General features: G+C 39.4%; 2 protein-coding genes across 6 annotated transcripts in view; one reads left to right on the forward strand and one right to left on the reverse strand.

The window, feature by feature from the left end:
• The window catches only part of ELAPOR2 (endosome-lysosome associated apoptosis and autophagy regulator family member 2), a 206715-nt gene extending 189091 nt beyond the window's left edge, over positions 1-17624 (forward strand). For all 4 annotated transcript variants that reach the window (XM_073238899.1, XM_073238896.1, XM_073238897.1 and 1 more), the window contains one exon: positions 14876-17624. In XM_073238899.1, coding sequence (XP_073095000.1) covers positions 14876-14935 — 60 coding nt within the window. In that variant the 3' untranslated portion in view covers positions 14936-17624. The remainder of the gene's footprint in view (positions 1-14875) is intronic.
• A 1110-nt stretch (positions 17625-18734) lies between these two features.
• The window catches only part of GRM3 (glutamate metabotropic receptor 3), a 217911-nt gene continuing 210792 nt past the window's right edge, over positions 18735-25853 (reverse strand). The window contains exon 5 of one of the 2 annotated variants that reach the window (XM_073238900.1): positions 18735-22885. In XM_073238900.1, the coding sequence (XP_073095001.1) occupies positions 22812-22885 (74 nt within the window). In that variant the 3' untranslated portion in view covers positions 18735-22811. The remainder of the gene's footprint in view (positions 22886-25853) is intronic. The other variant, XM_017669587.3, reaches the window with a different exon arrangement.

Here is a 25853-nt window from a genome sequence, read left to right on the forward strand (position 1 = left end):
CCTGTCTGTGATGGCAGATTCGCTGCCCTATTGGGCAGGATGATGGATCTGTGCAGCATCTGTGGGAGCCTGTCAGGTACGGTCTCTAGCAGGCGCTTAATTCTGTTTGGTCCTTCCTATGTGGTTCTTACTGTGGGTCTTCACCAGTGACCCACATGATTTGATCAGCAGCTAAGATTTGTTTCCAGAGTTTGTCACCCCAAAAAGGGGAAACTTTACTGTGCCAGTTTGTATTTTTCAAAAGGGAGACCAAGCAGTTTATTGACTCTTGGCAATAGCTCAAGAGGAAAAAATATAATAAGGTTTATTAAGAGAGAAGTATCACCCACAACTATGAGAATGACTGTGTTCTGCCCACTGAGCCCAGCAATCCCGTTGGTTTTCAATTATACATACCTGGTGCTGAGGTTGGACTAGCTGCAGCTCATGGACACCATTGGGTTTCAGCTCAATCAGACCATTATCCGTGAGCCAGGTTCATCAGTGAACCAGGCCCAGGCATGTAGCAGAACTTCAATGAACCAAGGGCCCCATGGAGCCAGTGGCTTCATTTTGGGCTCTGGAGTAGGTGAAATAGTTTCCCGTATAGGGCATGCTGTCATATTTTCATGTGAGGCCAATACTTCTTGGTCCAGACCAGCTATATTCTCGAGTATCAGTTATATTTGACAAGTGAGCCTTACTAGGCCCTTTCTACCTTGTTGAACCACTGTAAATGTGACTATCAGGCAAGAGTCACAAGGTGTGCATTTAGTTTTGAAAAGAGCTTAGTAACAAGCTAGTAGCTGCTTCTCAAAAGCTATACGTGGTGGCCACATCATCGAGGTGATGAGTCTAAAGCCTGTAAGGGTGCCTGAGGGGGAAGGATGCTTCCTGCTACTGGAAACTCTAATTGGTGAAGGTATTAATCACAGAGAATTATATGACAGAGTGGCCATTAACATTGTGAGGCCACAAAGGTGGAGAGCATGACTCAACTTGCAGGACAGTTTATAACATAGCCTGTGAGTTTGAGCCGAATTCAAAAGACACTACTTTGTGTGTTAGCTGATATAGAAGAGCAAAGTAGAACACCCAAGTGGGGCCATACTATGTTCAAAAACAAAGAGTCCAGGAGGCTGTTTTTCCTCGACTGGCAGATAGATTTAGCACTGCATATCTGCCCCCATGGTCTCAAGAAACTTTACTTAATTAGCAGGTCCTTGAATTTTGTGGGGCTTTATCAGCCACCTCTGCTGGTAGAAGTGTGATAACACAGTCGAGAATGCAGAGACTAAGGCTTCTGACATGATACCAACAGAACACCATTCATATGATGACGACTTTGGGCATCAGAAGGTAGAGGAACTGTGTGCAGTCCTGACTCTCACATTTGTTGCATGTGGCAGAGGAGTTGGGAACTCTTGGAGTATTCCACGAGCCCTTCTCTATGTGAGACTGCTCTTAATCAGGGGATGTACCTTTAATTCCCACTATATATTCAGATGTAGACTAGGCAACAGCAGCATGGGATGGGCATGTAGATCCCCTCACACAGGGTCACAGCATCTTCTCTTCCCCACTGTGAAACTTGCTCAAACCCCATTAACTGAATTTGAATGTCCCTCTCTTCCCAGGCTCGCACAGGATGGTGACTCTGGTGCCTGACAGTTGTAAGGTTTGCACCCCTCCCCTCGCTGAGACTCCCTAGCAGACGCACATGATTATCTATGGCTTTCAGCCTGTCTTGGTAACAGGAAGACTTTGGTCCCACCCATAGTCATATTTCTCCTTAAGGCAGTTAAGGTCGGGGTAATTAGGGAGGGGAGGGGTTATGGGTGCAGAATCTCTGTGCTGGCAAGTAAGGCTTCCCATTTGCTTTTGTCTCTGAGCGGCATGGCAGTTGCTCAACAAAATGTCCAACGTTTTTGGTTTACCCAAAGCTCCATGTTGAACAGCAAGGTTATCCTTAGGAATGTCATCTGTTTCAGTTTTGGGGAACCCTTGACTCAGAAGTCACAGCCAGATTATGTCTGAAACTGTAGATCTTATGTCCTTTTGTTGATTTGCCTGGGCTCATATATTAGAGCCATTTTTTTTTAAAGGACTCTACCTTATTTATTGCTCCATTGTCATAACATGTAAGTTAATTTCTGGTGTTAAAATAAAGAATAGGGGAAATTTCTAGGATGGGGCTGATCATAATAATATATCAAGATTTCTATAGGTCATTTTCTTGTTCTCCAGTGACTTCCATCCACCTTATAAACCCAGTCTGGGTCATTCAGAGCCCAAATACTAGTTAGTGATTTACTAAGTTTTCCTATGGGAATTAGTGTCAGGGAAATCTCCCAGAGTGCCCAAGCCCTGTTATCACAGTCAGGACCCACTATAAGATCTGAGACCTTTTACTGTTATCTTTGAATGGATCTATAGTTGACATGGTGGCGTGTGAGAGGCACTGTGCCCTAGAATGGTCCAGCTATTGCTATTCTTATGTAACAACCACTGAGTCCTGCTACTACATCTCCAAAGTGATTCAGCCAGCCAAAATTCTATCAGTTCACCTAGTTCCCGTAAGTGGCTTCCATTTTTTCTCCAATGGTCATTGTAGGTGCCTGTCTCTGTAACATTTGTCTGAAAGGGAGTGAGGCCTTATTTTCCTGTCCAGAAGCATTTTAGTGCTAGTTGTTACTGTGAGGCATATCTGCGGCTTATGGTCTGATCTGATGAGGCTCTCCTCCTGTCTGGAGGCACCAGGCAGTTAATAGCACTCAGGCCAGTATTCTGGCAGCTGGACTGTGAACTCTTTGAACTCACTTCCCAGTACTCAGCCTGAAATCACTTCCCAGTTCTTTTGCATTTCCAGGTAGTGAAGTGGAGAATCATTTTATTGCCTTGTTAACCATGTAATTTGGACAACATGTTTTGCTACTAATTCTCATGGACTTTCCTCAAACCTTGTTAACCAGTGTGTTAAGCTCTCATTCTTCTTCTTTCAGAAAGACACCTCTCTGTCAATTTCCCATCCTCATGAGCAAAGTGAACTATGAAGATAGTGAAATTGCACAGTACTTGTTAGCCAACAAATTAGTCTGCCATAGTTTCATGGATACTTTGGAAGGCATGAGTCTCCAAACATAGTTTATTACAGCAATAGCAGTAGCCAAAATGACAGTGTTTGCTTTGGTCCTTGAGTCCCACTTCTCACAGAGTGAAGTGGACTAGATGACCTGTGTATACACAGTAGGCTTAGTTATAGAAAAGGAACCCTTAGTGTAGGGAACCTTAATCTTTTATAAGAGGCAATAAGCATGTCTGCCATTTATTCTATGGAGAGAGACACTATCTCTAGCTTTCAGGACTGTTAACCAAACTTTTCTTTTGTTCTGGAAGGAGACCTTATATATACCATCCAAGGCTTTTTGTAATATGAACATCTTTGAGAAAATTACCTAAACAAAGGACAATCAATTTCTTCCTCATTGTAGAAACATAAGACCCTCAGAGAATCATCTTCCAGTGTCAGTTAATTTATATTTCTCTTGACTGATTTGATCTTGTGATTCTCAACTTGAAAAGGCATTGTCCTAAATTGAAGGAAGTGTTTGGGTGCCAGGAAAGACATTTTTGAAGAGAAATTAACCTCTAAGCTGAATCTAAAAGAATAAGTAGGAATTACAAGTATTTCATAAATTTTTAAGTGTTTCCTAACATTATAGTACCTCTTCTGTTGTTATTTTGTAGCTGGAGTGTTGAGAGCTTGGAAAGGTTCTTGAAAAGAATCACAGGAAACTAGATGAGGACAGAATTTTCCTTCCAGGGAAGTTTCAGTGGACCACATTTTGTTTTTAATAGCGATTTTACTTGACAGAATAGTTTTGAAAAATTAAGTGAAGATTTGAAATAGTACATAAAAGTTGAAAGAATTGTACAGTGGTATAGCCATACCTACAACCTAAATTTTACTATATTTTCTGTATTGCAAAGCTCTCTAAATCTTTTCCCTATATTCATTTATCAATGTATCTTTTTTTGACACATTTCAAAGTAATTGCAGACTTTAATACATTTCACCCCTAAGCACTTCAGGATACAAATAACTGATGAGTGAATTCAGTATCTTCAGGTTTTTTTTTTTTTGAGAGGGCATCTCTCATATTTATTGATCAAATGGTTGTTAACAACAATAAAATTCTGTATAGGGGACTCAATGCTCAATGTACAATCATTAATCCACCCCAAGCCTAATTCTTGTCAGTCTCCAATCTTCTGAAGCATAACGAACAAGTTCTTACATGGTGAACAAGTTCTTACATAGTGAATAAGTTCTTACATGGTGAACAGTACAAGGGCAGTCATCACAGAAACTTTCAGTTTTGATCACACATTATGAACTATAAACAATCAGGTCAAATATGAATATTCGTTTGATTTTTATACTTGATTTATATGTGAATCCCACATTTCTCCCTTATTATTATTATTATTATTATTTTTAATAAAGTGCTGAAGTGGTAGGTAGATGCAAGATAAAGGTAGAAAACATAGTTTAGTGCTGTAAGACAGCAAATTTAGATGATCAGGTGTGTGCCTGTAGACTAAGTGTTAATCTAAGCTAGACAAGGGCAAAGAAACATCCACAGATGCCGAAGATTTCTCTCAAAACAGGGGGGGGTGAGGTTCTAAGCCTCACCTCTGTTGATCCCCAATTTCTCACCTGATGGCCCCCCTGCGACTGTGCCTGTCTTGGGTTGTTCCTCCCTTGAGGAATCTTACCCGTCTCTGGCTAACCAGTCATCTTCTGGGGCCATACAGGGAAATGTAAAGTTGGTAAGTGAGAGAGAGGCCATGTTGTTTGAAAAGGTTAGCTTTTTACTTCTTATCAGATTTATGCACTATGGCTTTTATGCCCAGTATTTGTCTTGAGGTATCTTTACCACTTGGAAGAATTATGATACTCGGTAAATTCAATATGAGGCACTAATTCTATTTAAGCGTTGTAATTAGGAAGGAAGAAGAAAAGCTATAGGAGTAGCATACGGAAGATAACATGGGAAGATTATTTCTTTGACATGTCTTCTTGTAGAGTAATTTAAGCATGTATAGGTTTTAAACTACTAATCAAATTGCATACACACATTAACATAATAGGAATACAGTTACATAACCAAAGCAGACCTATAATTACCAGCCATCTCCAGTGAAACCAAGAAAACCAGTTAGGCACCCTAGGCATTTGTGAAAACTTATCAATGATATGGTGGATATTGTCCAACTGAACTTGAACAATCTGAGAGAAATCAGACAAATTAAAACAACCCATTCCTGGGGACTGTTCACATCCCATATGTTCTTTTAACAGTAAATAGTCTGTAGTCGTAAGATTTTGGAGCGCTACAACTTGCACTTCTCCTAATTCTTGGTTGAGTTCCAACAGTATAGATCCAGTCAAATTTGTTGTTTTACTGCATGCACAGGCCAGCTTAGGTATCTCCTTCTCCATTCCAATGGCAAGCCCAGGAACCGGTGGAATGAATGCAGCTACAACTGCAGCATCGCCTGGATCTTTGTTGAGGTTATTTTGATGATCATCTTCTGGTATGACTCTTGCAGAGAGTGCTGATGTTAGAAGTTCTTCTTCATATTGTATCTTAGTTCATTTTCTGGGTATCCAAATTAGATTTTGATCCTCTGTATAAACACAAACAGACCCTTTGCCCACACTTCGATATGCCCTTTATACCATTGTGTAGAACTCATTGGAGGTCACCACACAGGAACTGCTTTTTTTTTTTTTTTAAGAGAAAGGAATATTATCAGAAAAATGTACCTCTGTAGCTGATCATCTAACACCCTTTAAGTGATCAAAATTAAGGTTATTTAAAGCATGCATTAATCATTGATTTACAGTTAGTTTTATCCTATCAGGGAGTAATCCCCCTTTTCTTTCTTTCTTTTTTTTTATAATTAATCTACACTTACATGAAGAATATTATGTTTACTAGGCTCTCCCCTATACCAGGTCCCCCCTATAAACCACTTTACAGTCACTGTCCATCAGCATAGCAAAATGTTGTAGAATCACTATTTGTCTTCTTTGTGTGTACAGCCCTCCCCTTTCTCTCTCCCCCCCATGCATGCTAATCTTAACACCCCCTTCTTCTTCCCCCACCCTTATCCCTCCCTACCCACCCATCCTCCCCACCCACCCATCCTCCCCAGTCCCTTTCCCTTTGGTACCTGTGAGTCCTTTCTTGGGTTCTGTGATTCTGCTGCTGTTTTGTTTCTTCAGTTTTTCCTTTGTTCTTATACAGATGAGTGAAATCATTTGGTTTTTCTCTTTCTCCACTTGGCTTATTTCACTGAGCATAATACCCTCCAGCTCCATCCATGTTGCTGCAAATGGTAGAATTTGCCCTCTTCTTATGGCTGAGTAGTATTCCATTGTGTATAGGTACCACATCTTCTTTATTCATCTATCGAAGGACATTTAGGTTGCTTCCAATTCTTGGCTATTGTAAATAGTGCTGCGATAAACATAGGGGTGCATTGGTCTTTCTCATACTTGATTACTGCATTCTTAGGGTAAATTCCTAGAAGTGGAATTCCTGGGTCAAATGGTATTTCTATTTTGAGCATTTTGATGTACCTCCATACTGCTTTCCACAATGGTTGAACTAATTTACATTCCCACCAGCAGTGTAGGAGGGTTCCCCTTTCTCCACAGCCTTGCCAACATTTGTTGTTGTTTGTCTTTTGGATGGCAGCCATCTTTACTGGTGTGAGGTGATACATCATTGTAGTTTTAATTTGCATTTCTCTGATAATTAGTGATATGGAGCATCTTTTCATGTGTCTGTTGGCCATCTGTATTTCTTTTTTGGAGACCTGTCTGTTCAGTTCCTCTGCCCATTTTCTAATTGGATTATTTGTTTTTTGTTTGTTGAGGCATGTGAGCTCTTTATATATTCTGGACGTCAAGCCTTTATCGGATGCGTCATTTTCAAATATATTCTCCCATACTGTAGGGTTCCTTTTTGTTCTATTATGGTGTCTTTTGCTGTACAGAAGCTTTTCAGCTTAATATAGTCCCACTTGTTCATTTTTGCTGTTGTTTTCCTTGCCCGGGGAGATATGTTCAAGAAGAGGTCACTCATGTTTATGTCTAAAAGGTTTTTACCTATGCTTTTTTCTAAGAGTTTAATGGTTTCATGACTTACATTCAGGTCTTTGATCCATTTTGAATTTACTTTTGTGTATGGGGTTAGACAAAGGTCCAGTTTCATTCTCTTACATGTAGCTGTCCAGTTTTGCCAGCACCATCTGTTGAAGAGACTGCCATTTTGCCATTGTATGTCCATGGCTCCTTTATCAAATATTAATTGACCATATATGTCTGGGTTAATGTCTGGAGTCTCTAATCTGTTCCATTGGTCTGTGGCTCCGTTCTTGTGCCAGTACCAAATTGTCTTGATTACTATGGCTTTATAGTAGAGCTTGAAGTTGGGGAGTGAGATCCCCCCTACTTTATTCTTCTTTCTCAGGATTGCTTTGGCTATTCGGGGTCTTTGGTGTTTCCATATGAATTTTTGAATTATTTGTTCCAGTTCATTGAAGAATGTTGCTGGTAATTTGATAGGGATTGCATCAAATCTGTATATTGCTTTGGGCAGGATGGCCATTTTGACGATATTAATTCTTCCTAGCCATGAGCATGGGATGAGTTTCCATTTGTTAGTGTCCCCTTTAATTTCTCTTAAGAGTGTCTTGTAGTTTTCAGGGTATAGGTCTTTCACTTCTTTGGTTAGGTTTATTCCTAGGTATTTTATTCTTTTTGATGCAATTGTGAATGGAATTGTTTTCCTGATTTCTCTTTCTATTGGTTCATTGTTAGTGTATAGGAAAGGTACAGATTTCTGTGTGTTAATTTTGTATCCTGCAACTTTGCTGTATTCCGATATCAGTTCTAATAGTTTTGGAGTGGAGTCTTTAGGGTTTTTTATGCACAATATCATATCATCTGCAAATAGCGACAGGTTAACTTCTTCTTTACCCATCTGGATTCCTTGTATTTCTTTGTTTTGCCTGATTGCCATGGCTAGGACCTCCAATACTATGTTAAATAACAGTGATGAGAGTGGGCATCCCTGTCTAGTTTCCGATCTCAGAGGAAAAGCTTTCAGCTTCTCGCCGTTCAGCATAATGTTGGCTGTGGGTTTTTCATAGATGGCCTTTATTATGTTAAGGTACTTGTCCTCTATTCCCATTTTGCTGAGAGTTTTTATCATGAATGGATGTTGAACTTTGTCAAATGCTTTTTCAGCATCTATGGAGATGATCATGTGGTTTTTGTCTTTCTTTTTGTTGATGTGGTGGATGATGTTGATGGATTTTGGAATGTTGTACCATCCTTGCATCCCTGGGATGAATCCCACTTGGTCATGGTGTATGATCCTTTTGATATGCTGTTGAATTCTGTTTGCTAATATTTTATTGAGTATTTTTGCATCTACATTAATCAGGGATATTGGTCTGTAATTTTCTTTTTTGGTGGGGTCTTTGCCTGGTTTTGGTATTAGGGTGATGTTGGCTTCATAGAATGAGTTTGGGAGTTTTCCCTCCTCTTGTATATTTTGGAAAACTTTAAGGAGAATGGGTATTATGTCTTCTCTGTGTGTCTGATAAAATTCCGAGATAAATCTGTCTGGGCCGCGGGTTTTGTTCTTGGGTAGTTTTTTGATTACCGTTTCAATTTCTTTGTTCATAATTGCTTTATTTAACTTTTGTGTTTCTTCCTTGGTCAGTCTTGGAAGGTTGTATTTTTCTAGGAAGTTGTTCATTTCTTCTAGGTTTTCCAGCTTGTTGGCATATAGGTTTTCATAGTAGTCTTTAATAATTCTTTGTATTTCTGTGGAGTCTGTCGTGATTTTTCCATTCTCATTTCTGATTATGTTGATTTGTGTTGACTCTCTTTTTCTCTTAGTAAGTTTGGCTAGAGGCTTATCTATTTTGTTTATTTTCTCAAAGACCCAGCTCTTGGTTTCATTGATTTTTGCTATTGTTTTATTCTTCTCAATTTTGTTTATTTCTTCTCTGATCTTTGTTATGTCCCTCCTTCTGCTGACTTTAGGCCTCATTTGTTCTTCTTTTTCCAGTTTCGATAATTGTGATGTTAGACTATTCATTTGGGATTGTTCTTCCTTCTTCAAGTGTGCTTGGATTGCTATATACTTTCCTCTTAAGACTGCTTTCGCTGCATCCCACAGAAGTTTGGGCTTTGTGTTGTTGTCGTTTGTTTCTATATACTCCTTGATCTCTATTTTGATTTGTTCATTGATCCATTGATTATTTAGAAGCATGTTGTTAAGCCTCCATGTGTTTGTGAGCTTTTTTGTTTTCTTTGTAGAATTAATTTCTAGTTTTATACCTTTGTGGTCTGAAAAATTGGTTGGTAGATTTTCAATATTTTGGAATTTACTGAGGCTCTTTTTGTGAGCTAGTATGTGGTCTATTCTGGAGAATGTTCCATGTGCACTTGAGAAGAATGTATATCCTGTTGCTTTTGGATGTAGAGTTCTATAGATGTCTATTAGGTCCATTTCTTCTAGTGTGTTGTTCAGTGCCTCTGTGTCCTTACTTATTTTCTGCCCGGTGGATCTATTCTTTGGGGTAAGTGGTGTGTTGAAGTCTCCTAAAATGAATGCATTGCAGCCTATTTCCCCCTTTAGTTCTGTTAGTATTTGTTTCACATATGCTGGTGCTCCTGTGTTGGGTGCATATATATTTAGAATGGTTATATCCTCTTGTTGTACTGAGCCCTTTATCATTATGTAGTGTCCTTCTTTATCTCTTGTTCCTTTCTTTGTTTTGAAGTCTATTTTGTCTGATATTAGTACCGCAACCCCTGCTTTCTTCTCACTGTTGTTTGCCTGAAATATGTTTTTCCATCCCTTGACTTTTAGTCTGTGTATGTCTTTGGGTTTGAGGTGACTTTCTTGTAAGCAGCATATAAATGGTCTTGATTTTTTATCCAGGCTATTACTCTGTGTCTTTTGATTGGTGCATTAAGTCCATTTATATTTAGGGTGACTATTGAGAGATATGTACTTATTGCCATTGCAGGCTTTAAATTCGTGGTTACCAAAGGTTCAAGGTTAGCCTCTTTAGTATCTTACTCCCTAACTTAGCTCGCTTATTGAGCTGTTATATACACTGTCTAGAGATTCTTTTCTTCTCTCCCTTCTTATTCCTCCTCCTCCATTCTTCATATGTTGTGTGTTTTGTTCTATGCTCTTTTTAGGGGTGCTCCCATCTAGAGCAGTCCCTGTAGGATGCCCTGTAGAGGTGGTTTGTGGGAAGCAAATTCCCTCAGCTTTTGCTTGTCTGGGAATTGTTTAATCCCACCATCATATTTAAATGATAGTCGTGCTGGATACAGTATCCTTGGTTCAAGGCCCTTCTGTTTCATTGCATTAAGTATATCATGCCATTCTCTTCTGGCCTGTAGGGTTTCTGTCGAGAATTCTGAAGTTAGCCTGATGCGTTTTCCTTTATAGGTGACCTTTTTCTCTCTAGCTGCCTTTAAAACTCTTTCCTTGTCCTTGATCCTTGCCATTTTAATTATTATGTGTCTTGGTGTTGTCCTCCTTGGATCCTTTCTGTTGGGGGTTCTGTGTATTTCCGTGGTCTGTTCAATTATTTCCTCCCCCAGTTTGGGGAAGTTTTCAGCAATTATTTCTTCAAAGACACTTTCTGTGCCTTTTCCTCTTTTTTCTTCTTCTGGTACCCCTATAATACAGATACTGTTTGTTTTGGATTGATCACACGGTTCTCTTAGTATTGTTTCCTTCCTGGAGATCCTTTTATCTCTCTCTATGTCAGCTTCTATACGTACCTGTTCTCTGGTTTCTATTCCTTCAATGGCCTCTTGCATCTTAACCATTCTGCTTATAAATCCTTCCAGGGTTTGTTTCACTTCTGTGATCTCCTTCCTGACATCTGTGATCTCCCTCCGGACTTCATCCCATTGCTCTTGCATTTTTCTCTGCATCTCCGTCAGCATGTTCATGATTTTTATTTTGAATTCTTTTTCAGGAAGACTGTTTAGGTCTGTCTCCTTCTCAGGTGTTGACTCTGTGATCTTTGTCTGCCTGTAGTTTTGCCTTTTCATGGTGATAGAGATAGTTTGCAGAGCTGGTACGAGTGACGGCTGGAAGAGCTTTCCTTCTTGTTGGTTTGTGGCCTTCCTCTCCTGGGAGAACAGCAACCTCTAGTGGCTTGTTATGGGCAGCTGTGTGCAGACAGGGTCACGCAGACAGGGCTTCTGCTTCCTGCCTGGCTGCTATGCAGTTTATCTCCGCTGTTGCTGTGGACGTGGCCTGCTTTGGGCTGCTGCTCCAAAATGGTGGAGCCCCGTTGGAGCGGGAGCGGCTGGGAGGCTATTTATCTCCGTAAGATGCCTCCGTGCTCCCTGCTGCCCAGGGGGATAGAGTGCCCAGAGATCCCCAGATTCCCTGCCTCTGGACTAAGTGTCCCGCCCTGCCCCTTTAAGACTTCCAAAAAGCACTTGCCAAACCAAAACAACAACGACAACAAAATTTAAATAAATAATTTAAAAAAAAGAAAAACGCATGATTTTCTTTGTCCTCAGGCACCGGCTTCAGGCACCTGCTCACCAGTCTTGCTGCCCTGTTTCCCTAGTATCCAGGACCCCATGCATGCACTGTGTCTGCGCTCTTGTGCGGATGGCTGGGGCTGGGTGTTCAGCAGTCCTGGGCTCCCTCTCCTTCCCCGCTCCGACTCCTCCCCTCCCCCTTGGAGCTGGGGGGGAGGTGCACTTGGTTCCCACGGAGCCGGGGCTTGTATCTTAGGGCCGGGGCTTGTATCTTACCCCCTTTACGAGGCGCTGGGTTCTCGCAGGTGTGGATGTGGTCTGGATGTTGTCCTGTGTCCTCTGGTCTCTATTTTAGGAAGAGTTGTCTTTGTTATATTTTCATAGATATATGCGTTTTTGGGAGGAGATTTGCGCTGCTCTACTCATGCTGCCATGTTGAATCCGCCTCTTCAGGTTTTTTTTAAAGGTGAAAAGTTAACATAGAGTGAAATGCAGATGTCATGACTACAATTTGATGAATTTTGAGAAATGGATATATCTGTGTAACCCTAAATCCTATCAAGATACAGAACATTAGCCTCCCAAGTGAAAGTAGACTCATGTCCTTTTGCATATAATCAATCCCTATCCTTATCATCAAAGGAAACTACCGGAATGATCTTCTTCAAAATAGATTTATTTTGTGTATTTTAAAGCTTCATAAAATTGTAATTAACAGTATACAGTATTTGTGTAAATTTTCTTTCACTCGGAAAGACATGTTTGAGATTCATCCACTATATGTGAATCAGTAGTAGATTCATTTCGATTCAGGAGTTTTGTATTGTGTGGAAATGTCAAAATTTTGTTTATCTGTTTTCCTGTTGATGGATACTTGTGCTATTTCCAGTGTTTAGTTATGAATAAAGCTGCTGTATCATTGTACAAGTTATATCATGTGTCCCACTTAAAACAATTTATTATGTATGGTTTCATGGGGCAAAAATGTTTATAAGTTTCTTACCTGCTGTTGTCATGTAAGGTTCACTTTATCTTTTGTATCCTTATTCATGTTTTAAGAGCCATACCTTAGTTGGTATTTCTATACCAAGGCAATGGACTGGTTGGGTTTTATTTATAGATTTACTTTTCTTAATGGTTAACAAAATCTTCAGTTGAACTTTTTCATTTTTTTCAATTTATTCATGCCATAGTCATTTATGGGACCCTGTGTGTTATACACTTTGTCAGGTTTTGGTGATATGTCAGCTAGGCAATTTATTATCCTGGGAGTGATCTTTTTTAGTGGCGGAGGACACAGGCATGTCCTATATACACACCTACAATCACCAGGGTGACAAGAACACTGAGTAGGGTTTCTTAGAGCACAGAGAAGGCAGTGCAGTAAAGTGGGTAGTGACAAGGGAAAGAGAAGCTTCTAGGAGAAGTTGGCTTTTGAGCAGAAAATTTAGAGCTTAAGATCATTTGGAATGGCATGTTTACTTAATTCATGAGTAAACTGAGACCTAGAGAGGTTCACTTATTTGTCCAAGAGGGGGTTAAATAAGAATTAGAAACCACATCTCCTGAGTTCCAATCTAGTGTTTTCTCTTCTACAATGTGGTGCTTCAGTGTATTTTTATAACCATTGATTGACAGCCTACCATGTGCTAGGCCTTGGGTCATGTTTTGGGAATAAAAAATGAACAAAATACAACTCCTGTCATCAGTAAGTCTCAATCACTTAGTGGTGCTAACTACACACACACATACACACACACACACACACACACACACACACACACAACTACATACATATATATTCCATCATATCAACGATAAGACTAAAATCGAAATCCTATGGAAAAAGAAGGCATGGCAGCTAAAGCCCTGTGAAGCTAACAGACTTCATAAAGGTTTTCAGTGCTTTACTTTAAATATTGACCTTGCTAATAACCAACAGGTCTCTACCTCCCCTCCCTCCAGGAATGTGTTGAATCAAAGGAAAGGTCACAAAAACCTCAGATTTCCTTTCTGTTTCATGGCTGATACCGTAAAGCTCCTTCCTGTAATACACTGTGAGCTCCTTGAGGGCGGACACTTTGTATCCCTAAAGTCAAGTCATGTTCCTGCAACACAGTAGTGCTTAATAAATATTTGAAGTATCAATGGTTATTCAAAAAAAAAAAAAAGACTGGCAAGCATGAGATTTCAGGCAAGCTTGTACAGAGCCGGTGAGTTACAGCACAGAGATCTGCAGGCTGCTCTCCCAGGGCCTTGTCATCCCAGCAAAGGCAGGGAACATGATGTTGGTGTGGTGATTTTCCCCTTGTAATCCTGTCCCTGAAGCCCTAAAGCTTGTTTGAAGTCTTGGACTTCTTCACCCAAATGAGAGAAAACACAAAAGCAATCTTACTATCCCTGACAGAAGCTCCATGTCTACTTGCTATTATTTTTTCCTTTTACATCTCTGGACACACATCCATTTACACCTAGGACTGGTCTGCATTGTATTTCCTTTATTTTAAAAATAATCCTAGTTCTCTTCATCTTTATTCTCTTCATGAGCATGGTCCTTGCACCCTGTTCCAGCAGCTTTCAGAAAGCTTTTTCTAACTTTAACGATGAAAAAACATTGGGAGGAATCACTCACTTCTCTTTTTCCCCATTAAAGAATTTATTTTGATAGGCTGCATTTTGAATGTATTATATGACAAAGACCAGCAACAATATATTTGAGTTAAAATTTTGATTTGTTATCTAAGATGACTTGTTTTTAATATCTTAAATAGGCATGTACCCAAATGGTTTACCTAAAACATATCAATGAACCAAAGTGGTCTTAGGTCTTACTGGTGTTCTCTTTATTTATTTCTGCTTTCCTTTTTCTTATTATTTAGCCTGTGTTATCTTGAGAATACTTAAGTTTCTGTCAGTTCTATTTTGTCCACAATTCATATGGCAAGGTCTATTTCAGCACCCAGGTCAGATGTCCCCTTAGAAGGGTGTCAGTGATTTCCTCCCAAGAATCACAGCTGCATCTTTTGGTATCTATAGCAATCGTGTTTGCTTCCATTTTGGGTTGTCTGTCTTATCTCCTGGGCATCAAATACATCCTTCAGGGAAGGCATGCTCTCTGTTTTATATCTGCCACCTCTTTTAAAAGTAAATTCCTAACTACCAGTGGCAGGTACATAGATTAAAATGATTTCCAGAACTTTCCTTCTGGACACATAAGATCCTTAAATTGTATTGGAATTTTAGTGAGTTGATTTTGTTTTAATGTTTCTTTCTTTATAGGAAAAAGAAGACCATTTTGAATCTGTTCAGCTGAAATCCTCAAGATCTCCAAATATATGAAAAGAAAACGCTGTAGCCTTCAGACTAATGAACAAGGAAATCTGCTTTCTAGTTTTACAGGGCAATAGTTTAGATCTTGTCCTTGTACCTGGTACATTGGTGGTCTCACTGAGGAGGGCCATGCCTGTTGAAAAGGGATGGGGGTTGAAATGTTTGATTGCCTTACCACATGGTCTGATATCTTGCCAAAAACAGGAAAGCAAATGGTTTGGGTCTCAACTGAAGATGAAGTTCAACTCAGGAAGAGATTTTATCTGTATATAACTGAAAAAAACCCAGGTTGAGCCCACCAGTGCACTGTTGATGCATGCCATACAATTAATGGGTAACTTTTATTCTTTGTAACTTCTACATAACAAGTGTGCTCTGGAGGGCAGATGTGAGCATACGCATTGTGATCCCATTTATGTCTTTTCTTTGTTTATATTTGGGGGAAATTTTTTAAGGTATAGTTATTTTTCCCATTATTTATTTTCCTGAAAAACCTGAAAACATCTTTTCTATTAAAAATGGTGAACAAAGAAAGAAAATAAATTTTTCATTTTTCCATAGGGTATCTTTCTTGACTTCAGAAGCCTAAGTAAGCAATACTTTTTTAGGAGAGTCAGCATGTGCTTGGGTTATCTAAACTACTATTTGCCTTTGAAATTCCATCCTTTTTAGAACTGGTAAGAAGGGCTTGACTGAAATTGTTGAATGAATCATTTAAAAAAAAAGGCAAAGAGAAGCATTGGCTTTCCATTAATACAAATAAGCTGACACAGTCATAGAAGTCAAGTAAGTTAAAACAGTTTACGTAATGCTCAAAGTGGAATTAAAAATGAGTGTAAAATCTTCTTTTTCAAATCACTTGCAAAACCATGGAGAAGGTGGGATGGCTTATGTATAAGTACAGGCAACTAATACAGAGGTATTGGGGTAATTTCATGTTCTCCAGATAATGGCAGGGGACACTTGCCCTATGTCAAGCATCAGAGGTTATCTGTTGTTTTTGTTTTTTTCCTGCTAAGACATTGAGGTTTATGACTTCCGTGGAAGTTTTTCATTTCAAGTCAATAAGGCAGGAATTCAATTTTAGAAAATTGCATATAAATTGTATTCATAATAAGAATGTGGTTTGTACCACAAGCAGTTATGAAATAATTGTTGTTCTTATTCAAAGGTGATCCAGATAATTATGTTATTTCCAATGATGGGCAGGTTACCAGTATTAGCATGACTTGCATATTACTTGTTGAAAGAAATTTGAATGAAGTTGGATTTAACCAATGTTGTGTAAACCTTAATTGTTTTATATCTGGGGAAGAGGGGAGTTTCCTGGCCATTGATGATCTAAGGTGCTCTGGTTTGCTTCTAATAAACAGTAATCTTTACAGATCTTAATACAGATTTTTAAATAAGACTGGTGACTGGCTGAGAGAGGCAGGGTATATGGGCAGGGTTTGTTGAATATTTTGCCTCAAGTCTTTAAATGAGGTAAAACTTGTAACTTTTGATTCAGCAGGTGATGTCTTTATTTTTGTGGAAAATGGGAGAAAAATAAATAATTGCATCTGTTTGACTGGTGGGTAAAACACTGGATCACTTTGTTGTTGAATGACTGTTTTGTGTACATCTCTGCTGTTGGATTTACGCATATAGATGAGGTTATCATTGTTTTATTGTTTGCTGTGAAGTTCAGGGAGGGTGTCATTTAGGATAAACCTTTTTGATGTTTAATTTCTTAAATCTTATTAGAAAGGGGAAATTATTCTGGCTTTGCCCATGTTATCCTGGTAACCATGCTGAGTAGCCTTTCCCCATCTTGATAAAAATGTAAACAGAAGAATGAAAGTACATTTGAAACGCACCCTTTCAGAGGAACCCTGGCAAAGTTGTACAGACTGGGCGAGTCAGAATGTCTCCACAGAGTCACCTGTGACCTCTCCCTTCATCTTCAGCCGCACTCGACATGTATGTCACAAGCTGTAGAGGTGATTGGGATTTGCTCCCAGGTAGCATCCTTCTCCTCCTGTCACTGGACTAAAACCTCTGACGTATCAAAAATGTCTGATATTTTAATGAGCTCTGAAAATACAGTTGGTAACTGAAGAACTTATTTATTTCATTTCTAATCTTAGATATTAAACAGATTTTGTCAGCTCAGTCCCATCTTTGGAAAGGAGCTACCTATTTCCTTTAGATCCCAGGGGTTGGTCATTTTACTCTAAGCACTGAAGAAGTGTGACAGAAAAAATATTAGAAGGAAAATATTCAGACCAATCCTGGCTATAAAACTTATTTTAGTTTGTCTTGCCTCTTTGCACAGCTCAGTGGAATATTGGAAGGCATGCACAAATTGATCATGTTTCTATGACTTTTAATTGCTATTTATTGTTCCTTTGCCTCCCTGAGTAGTACAACAAGTTGTTTTTCTAAAAGGCACAGTTTTTAAGCCTTAAATACTTCATTAAGTCAACTGTCACCTATAATATCTCCTAGCACTCTGTCAAAACATATTTGAATCAGTTTTCCACTGGATGAAATAATGACTTCTATGGATAAATTAAGTCATGCCATTTAACAATGTTGAGCAATTTAGTGTATGTGTCCACTGGATTTAAAAGTTTGAATTTGGTTCATATTGACTATTCTCCTCTTTGGTTACTAGTAGTCAAGTCCTTTCCAGGATTAAAAACATTTCATAGTATTTTTGAATAGACTTTTGTCATTATTTTCTTTCCAAGGGAAACAGTGGTTTAAACGGTTATGTGGAAGAATTGCTTGGCTGCAGTAATTTGCCAACTGGGAGCTCCAGGTTCCCAGGCGATGGGTCATGATTGACTGTGGTTCAAGACCAATCTGGTCAGCTGTCATTTGACATCTGTCAGTAGAGCTATTTCCTATGGTCAATGGTCATTCCTAATGGGAGGCTAATGTACAGATCATATCTCTCTTCCTTGTGAAAGTAAATTTCCCAGGATTTGGGATGGGAAGATGACTTATTGACAAATTTAAAGTTAGTGAATTTCACACATTTATCTTTTTACACAAAAGATAGGAGTATATCTTCTTCAGAGGACTTAAAATATCCCCACGTCTGAGGGCTCTCTTGTCCCTCTTGGCCTGAGCCAGGAGCTCTGTCCTCTCGCTTTCTCTCTAAATAAAAGCCTCTGCCATGCTCTCCTTAAAAAAAATCCCCACGTCTATTTTATAGTAACCATGAATATTATCTCAGGTTTACAGGTCCAACCCTTAAATTAAGTTTGACTTAAAAAGAAGGTCCCAAGGGTAATAAACTTAAAAAAAAAATCCCTACACCTGACCCATTCTTTGGACACTAAAATGGAGTTCACCTTCCTAGTAACTGGCCAGAGATCATACTCTTGCTGGATTTTATTTCTTTCAGTTTCACATCTTCAGATGAGTTCATTTCAGGACCATACATGAAGGAAGTAAAACTTTAAGATGGGGACAAAAATTAACTGATACTACTATTATAATTGATAGTACTATTACAGTTGACATTAACTGATAGTATTATTAATGCAATTGACTAGATGAGATGCCAGCAAACTTTTTCTGTAAAGGGACAGATAGTAAATATTTTCAGCTTTGCAGGACATGTGGTCTCTGTGGCAACTTCTCAACTCTGCTGTTGTATCATGAAAGCAGCCACAGACATTAAGTAAGCAAATGGGTATGACTACATTCCAGTAAATCTATGTACACTGAAATTTGAGTTTCATTTAAATTTCCCTTGTCATGAAATATTATTCTTTTGATTTTTTCCCCAGTTATTTAAAAATGTAGATGTATTCTTAGCTCACAGGCCTTATAAAAACAGCTGCTAAGTTAGGATTTGACTAGAGAGCTATGGTTGCTGACCAGTGGCTTCAATCACTGCGACCCACAAGCAAAACTATTCACAAGAATCTGCACACAGATTCTTTGCCCATTAGGAACTTACCAGCTTAAAAGTTTCTCAGATCTTTAAAGATCCTCAAGAAGAAAATAACTCATTATTCTCCCTTTATGACTTAATTACTAACCCAAAACAAAGCCAGATACTTTCTGAGTTCCTCTTGTAGTTCTGGGACTCAGTTATGGATATTGATTAGGAAGTGATAAATCTAAAGCAAGTAAATTGGTTCAAAGTAAACTAGGAAGATTGATTTAACAGCCTTTTTACATTGAGGTTTCTATAACATTTATTGCTAAAGTAACTGAATTTGGAGATAATACTCAGTTTTATATACAGATCCATTTAAAGTAATGATATGGAAGTAGGAGATACTGATGACTGAAAGTAGCTTTAGCATATATCCTCAAGTCCCGGCAACTGAAGAGGGTCCTCTGGTCCATTTGCATGTATTCAGGCAGTGCACAACTCAATCCACACACATTTACCAAACCCTATTTTAAGACTTAGTGAACTGCAAATGACATTTAGGATTCCTTTAATGATTGGTGGTTCAAGAAACAGACCTCCACTTTCCTTGAACAAAATGTCCCAGTAAGGCTTTCAGTTTGCTGGAATTTTCCTCATTAATGACTTGTGGAAGAAGAGCTCTGTCTAAAATAGCTTGTGGATATTGGTAAACTTGGTTTGGAGAGGGGTAATATTTCCTTTATGTCAGATGGTGGGCTTCAGATCACCATTGGTTGGGTTAAAGAAATGAGTTAAGCTAGTGGGAATTATGCAAATCGAAACTTTCTGTTGCAGAACAAGAGTGATTATTGCTTGGCTTTGGGCCTTTGTTATTAGAGCTGTAACAGTTATAAGCTGCACCAATGACCCATCTTCCTGGCACCTCACTTTTCTTGGCTTCTTCATGCCCACAGCTCCTTGCTGAAGGGGGGCCTGGAGCTATGATGGTGGATGAGTAAAACAGGGGGCTAGAGGAGAGGAAGTGTGGGGCTGAGAACTGTAGATGTACGCCTGCTGAATTCACTCCTTCCTCAGCCACTCTCTTACTCTGCTCTCTATGTGGTCTGCAAACCAGCTTGCCTCATATCGTGAAAATGGGACTTTTTTATTTTACCATTATAAACCTGAGTGAGCCAGAGAATCTATTAATATTTAAACTAGAGAGGACACAGAGAATTTCAGAAACTGTAAACACTCTGAAAATGAATGATAATCAACCATATCGTTAGGTCCTGATATTTTTTTATGAGTGGGATGTATCAGTCTGCTGGAGTTCTCTAAATTCAAGATGTTTTTGCACAGATGGATCAGCTCAACCAGTTTTATATTCTGGATGAAATGTTATTACTAGAGTAAAAACAAAAACAACAAAAATCAATCCAAAACCTATTTGTTTGAGACTGCTTATGTAAAAAAGATTTAATAGCTTTTATTTTCGATATCTGTGTATTGAGTAGGTATTTTTACTTAAAAAAAAAATTATTTCTAGGGATCCCATGTTAGGTGATGCACTTATGAATACGAAACAAGGCTTGCAGCAGAGCAGAACATAAGAGTGGTCAGCTTGCGCACCTCCTGCATACAGGCAGGGCGGGAAATGTAGCAACCGTAAATTGAAAGCCAGCTCTTGAAAACAGTTTTCTCAAGATTCTCCCACAGCCCAATTGTCTTGTTTAAAAAGATCCATGATCAATTTGACTGTTTTAGGCATCGGCTGAGTTTCTGAACCACCCATGTGATATTGCCTTCCTCAGACTGTCACATTCCATCAATGGGCTGAGTATTTTCTCTCCTCTCCACCTGACCTCAGCCTTTATCTTGAGCAGATGCTTATTCTGAGCGCACTTACCTAGCATCCTTCCAGTTTCAGTCACAGGGGAAGGCCTTTTTGCCATCTAGCTCTGCTGAAACTGCCCCGCCCACACCCCCACATCCAGGTTATTTGAGGGTTATTTGCACTGTTGTCTTGAGCATCTGGTGAGGTTTGGATGGGTCGATTAGGTTGCTGATTTAAATGCCTCTAGAAGGAAGAAGAGAACATCTGATTCCTCACTTTATTTCCTTCAAGGCCAGTCCTGTTGGCTTTTGTGCACCTGTTCATTGTATTTCTGGAGATTTTAAAAATAGAATCAGTACGTCTTGATTAACCAGCCCCGGGTTATTCATCCTGTGAGTCTCTCAGATCCTTGATTCTCTTCCTTCTTCTCCCTCTCTTGGTCACATTTCCCTTAGTAGGAGAGTTTCCAGTCTTTCGGCTTCTTAAAAGCAGCATCTATATTTTATTCATTTTTCTCTCTGTTATGGGTGAAGAGTGGCTTCCCGAAATATAGGCCTACATCCTGGGAACTGAAAATGTTACCTTATTTGGAAAAGGGGCCTTTGCAGATGTAATTAAGGATCTTGAGATGAGATCCTCCTGGATTTTCTCAGTGGGCCCTAAACCCAGTGAGAAGTAGTGTCTTTGGAAGACACACAGAGAGCAGACAGACACACAGGAGAAGGCGATGAGAAGATGGAGGCAGAGACTCGAGTACTGGCCACAGACAAAGGGAGAGACGACCTCTGGAGGCTAGAAGAGGCAAGGAATGGATTCCCATAGAGCTTGTGGGGGCGCAGCCCTGCCAACATTTTGATATCTGACTTCTGACCTCCAGAACTGTGAGAGAATAAGTATCTGCTGTTTTAAGTTACCCACTTTGTGGTAAGTTGTTAGCCATGGGAAACTAATATATTCTCTCTCCGTGGCACCTGGCACAGGCCCTGGCAGATAGTTGGGTTCTTAGTAAATTTTCCTACATTAGTAAATAATTTGTGCCTAATGGGTTTTCAAGGAGAAATATGACTGTATTGGTAAGAATAAGACAGTTTTCTCTTATCCATGCTTTCCTATTCACTTTTATTTAGATTAGTGAAATACTGAAGTTTAGTGACAAACTTGCCTGCCTGTTTCATTACTGGGACTTTGGAAAAGCACTGGGAAATAAGCTATCTTGCGTTTTTATTGCCCCATTCAGTTATGAATGGTGAGTGTGATTTTTCAGGGGAATGACAAGATGCTCTCCCAGTCTCCTTCATATTATTAAGGTTGGTTTGGAAATGACAGCCATCAACCTTCCCTGACAGGCTGCCGTCTCTGCATCCAGAATGTAGGCATTTTCTGCTTCTTGCCTCAGAGCCCTATTTGGGCAATTTCTGGGTTGCTGTGCAGATGTGGCTTAAAGAAACCACTGTATGTATTGTTATCTGGCCACTGAAATGCCTGATGTTTGTGGTATTGTCAAAGCAAATCCTGACCATCCTGGTCCAGGAAGAAGCCTGGATCTGCTCATAACTCTAACAGGGTAATAACTTGGGATCCAAGTGTATATAGATGTGAAAAAAGCACAATTAGACAATTTCTTCCAACATTAAAAGTAGAAATGATCTGAAGTCAACATGTTCAAATTACCTGGAAGGAATAAAAAAGAATAAGCCATTATCCACAATACTGGTAAACCTTGAAGGTTTTATTTTCAATTATCTTTACATTAATACAGGAGATTTTTATTTTGTGCTGAGAAAAACAATCTGTTACACATAATGTAACTTTAATATACAACATAGAAATGCATTCTAAATTAGTTACAATAAGGACCTACAAAAAACTTCATAGGAAAAAAAGTTACCTAATATTGCCACCGTATTTTTTTAGACTGACCCTGTCAGACCCTGTCACCAATGCTCAGCTCTGTAAACAATGGTTATTTCCATATTCTGGGGAATTGTTAATAATAAGGGCACTAACATCAGCCTAAAAAGTTCTAGCACATCACTATATACTGTACAGTCCTCAAAAATAATTTATTGTACTGTTTCTAAAAAAAGGTACTAGGGTTGTTCTTTTGTTCTGTTTCCGTATTCTGGAGCTGCACATGAGCACTTTTGTCTAACAGTCTAAAAACACAAGAACTGAACTGCAATCCACAATCACAGAGATGAGGTGGTGGAGTCAAGGACTTCCCGCCCATTGCACACCGTCGGGACATACGTGCTTACAGAGGCTGGAAAACAAAGGGGGACAGGAAATGCGGTGTCAGTCAGGTGGGCCACATGGGGGATGGGTGGGTGATCCCCGGACTGGTTCAACTGAAGTTAAATACTCCTTGTAACGTGGCTTTGGGAAATGTGAAAAAAGTTAGTGCCATAGTAGGTCAACTTTCTAAATATGTTCTGACCCCAAATTAGTTGTCTCCTGGCACATACCTCCACTAATATCAAGCAGAGGTATGACATTAAGCATAACCCCTGTTGAAAGAAGTCACTTGTGGATTTAAAATTAGCTTTGGTAAGCTATAAACTGGTTAAAATACAATATGCAAAACGGAAAGCTCACTGCAATTTCCTTAAACACTTCAATTAATTGCTATTTTCCATACCTTAATTAATTTTATCTTCTCTGGGCAGGGATGACTCTTACATATATAGCCTCATGAATCATCTGTGAACTCCACTGCCTTCTAGAGAATGGTTTGACAAATTTTCATTGTTCAAGTGGGTAATCTCAGTGAACACTCTAGGGAGGGTCGGTGTACTAACAACTTCAATTTCATAACAGTTCTCAGAAAGGAAGCCATTCCAAAGGGCTAAGGCTCTTGTTAATGACAACCATGGCAGGGTAGGAGCATCATACAGGTAGGTACGTATATTCATTCTTTTCAGGGCACTTAGTTTTTCCTAGATACAATTTATAGCTTTTAACTTGTTTTAAGGGTATTCTTTTTAAAATCTGAGAACAGCTGTTATATCTATTTCACTGTTAATGCTTTTTCTTTTGACTGAATGAGGACAAAAGCAAGGAGCCGGTTTTCCATGGCATGAAACTATGTAGCCAAGAGAACCAGCTAGAGATTGGTTATGTTACCTTTTAGAGCTGTTCACATCCTGTCCCATGGCCTGTCCATCTGGACATACTCTGCCCAGAAGGAAATGACCCTCTTGGCTACCAAACCAGAGCCCAGGTCATGCTGACCAGTCTTTAAGGGCATATCTTAGTTTTTAATCAGATGAACTAACTTCATGCTAAAGTGTTTATGCCTCATTGTGGGAACATTCTTGCCCCATAAAATTGCATGTTTCGCAGGAATTTCTTTCCATATGAAGGAGAAACTAATTATGAAATTTGAGATTACATGGCACTCAGTGTGGGAGCATTCACCATATTTGGGGCTCTGAAGTCTTTCAACAGGCCCACGACTAGGGAAACTACAGCCTCTCAGTTTTGCACTGATTGCTTGGGTAGGTGGTGAGGAAAGCTGTAAAGTCAGATGTTGCTGCCTAAGGGTTCAGTAGAGTTATGTGACATGCCAACTCTTGGAGATTTTTTTCCTTTTAACATTGTTTCTATGAGGTTTAATTTTCTTTATAATATCAGAGCACTATAAAAAGTCCATTATCTTTGGGGGCAGAGACAACATAATCCACATTTTCTGAAACTTCTACAGTGAGGACATTTTAACACACTGGGTAGGTAAATACTTGATGGAAAGTGATAGTGATAATGATTCCAAGTGTGAGGGCTCTACTTCGTTCTCTGTAAAATTTCTTTATACACTTGATCCAGTTCTAGCTTTACCAAAGCTGGGTAAGACAAGAGAAAGAAAAAGTTTAGTAAAGTAAAGTTCAAACCACGGTTCCCAGGCGATTTCATGTTTTCTTTTGCAGCATCCTCGTAAAAACCATCAACTTGACATCTCCATGTACATGTTTAATAGACATTTCCAAATCAAGTGGCCAAAAATAACTCCTGATTTCCTAACCTGTCCCCCACTTAGTCTTCCTTTCCTCAGTGAATGTTCTCACCAGCCAGCCAAGTACCAAAAACCCAAAGTCTAAGGCTGACGCTTCCTTCCTTTTTTGTCCCTCCTCCCATGTTGAACCCATCATCAGGTCCAACCAACTCTGTGTCCACATCTGCATAGTTCTATCTCTGTACCCACCACCCTGAGCCAGACCACCATCATCTTCCTCTTGGCCACTGCCATCGCTACACCACTGGTCACTCTCTTTGCTTCCATGCAATACGTTCTCTGTACCAGTGAGTAATTTTAAATACAAGTCACCTACCTACATGCCTCCAGTGGCATCCCTTCATGTTCTTCTGACGCAGGTTAAAACCCAGGGCGACACAGACCACGGCCTATCTTTCTACATGCACCTAATTCCATGTTTCCCCCCAACTTTTTTTTTTTTTTTTGCTTTTGTCCTCAAACACAGCATCTCTGTTTCTCAACCTCAGACTTTTGCAGTAGTTGGTGCCTCTGCCAGGAATCTTCTTCCTTCTCAATCACAATGGCTTCTGCATCTGAAATGTTACCTCCTGAAAAAGGCTGTCATCAGGCCACCTAACTTAAGTAGCCAACCTATTACTCTGTGTCACGTTACTGAATTTTAAAACTAATTTTTTTTCTTGCTTTTTTTTCTTTCCTGGTTAATGTCCTATGTCGCATTCTCTTGACCAGAAAATATGCAAGGGCTCTGCTTATCTTTTTCATTATTTTATCCCTATTGCTGGTCATGGAATAGACTCTCTATAAATATTTACCGAATGATTGTATAAACAGTTGCATTTCAAACATGGGAACCAATGGAAGTTTCAAGAAGGAAATAACCTTTTACCCTGAAGAAATGCCCAGTAGATGGGAGGTCTGTAGGAAGCCTTGTTTTGGGACAGGTAGGCATTTCTGCTTCTCAGGCCCCATGTGGCACTGACCATTAACTCCCTTGCAAAGAGCACTGGCTCAGGTCCTGAGCATTCCATAGTGGACATGCTGTCTTTGACATTTCAACTAATCTCTTCATCTTTTCCAGGATCAAGTTTGATTATTTCTGTGCGGGCTTTTCATTTTCAGAGACTGCAGAGGAGGGATGAGTCAAGGCGGTAAGTCCAGGAGAACCAGCAGCTGGTATGCTAACACCCTTCTCTGTCTACTTTGGACTAGTCTAATCCCCTTTCTACCTGCATTTTCAAAA

This window comes from Manis javanica, chromosome 6, assembly GCF_040802235.1.
Source record: "Manis javanica isolate MJ-LG chromosome 6, MJ_LKY, whole genome shotgun sequence".
NCBI classification, from domain to species: domain Eukaryota; kingdom Metazoa; phylum Chordata; class Mammalia; order Pholidota; family Manidae; genus Manis; species Manis javanica.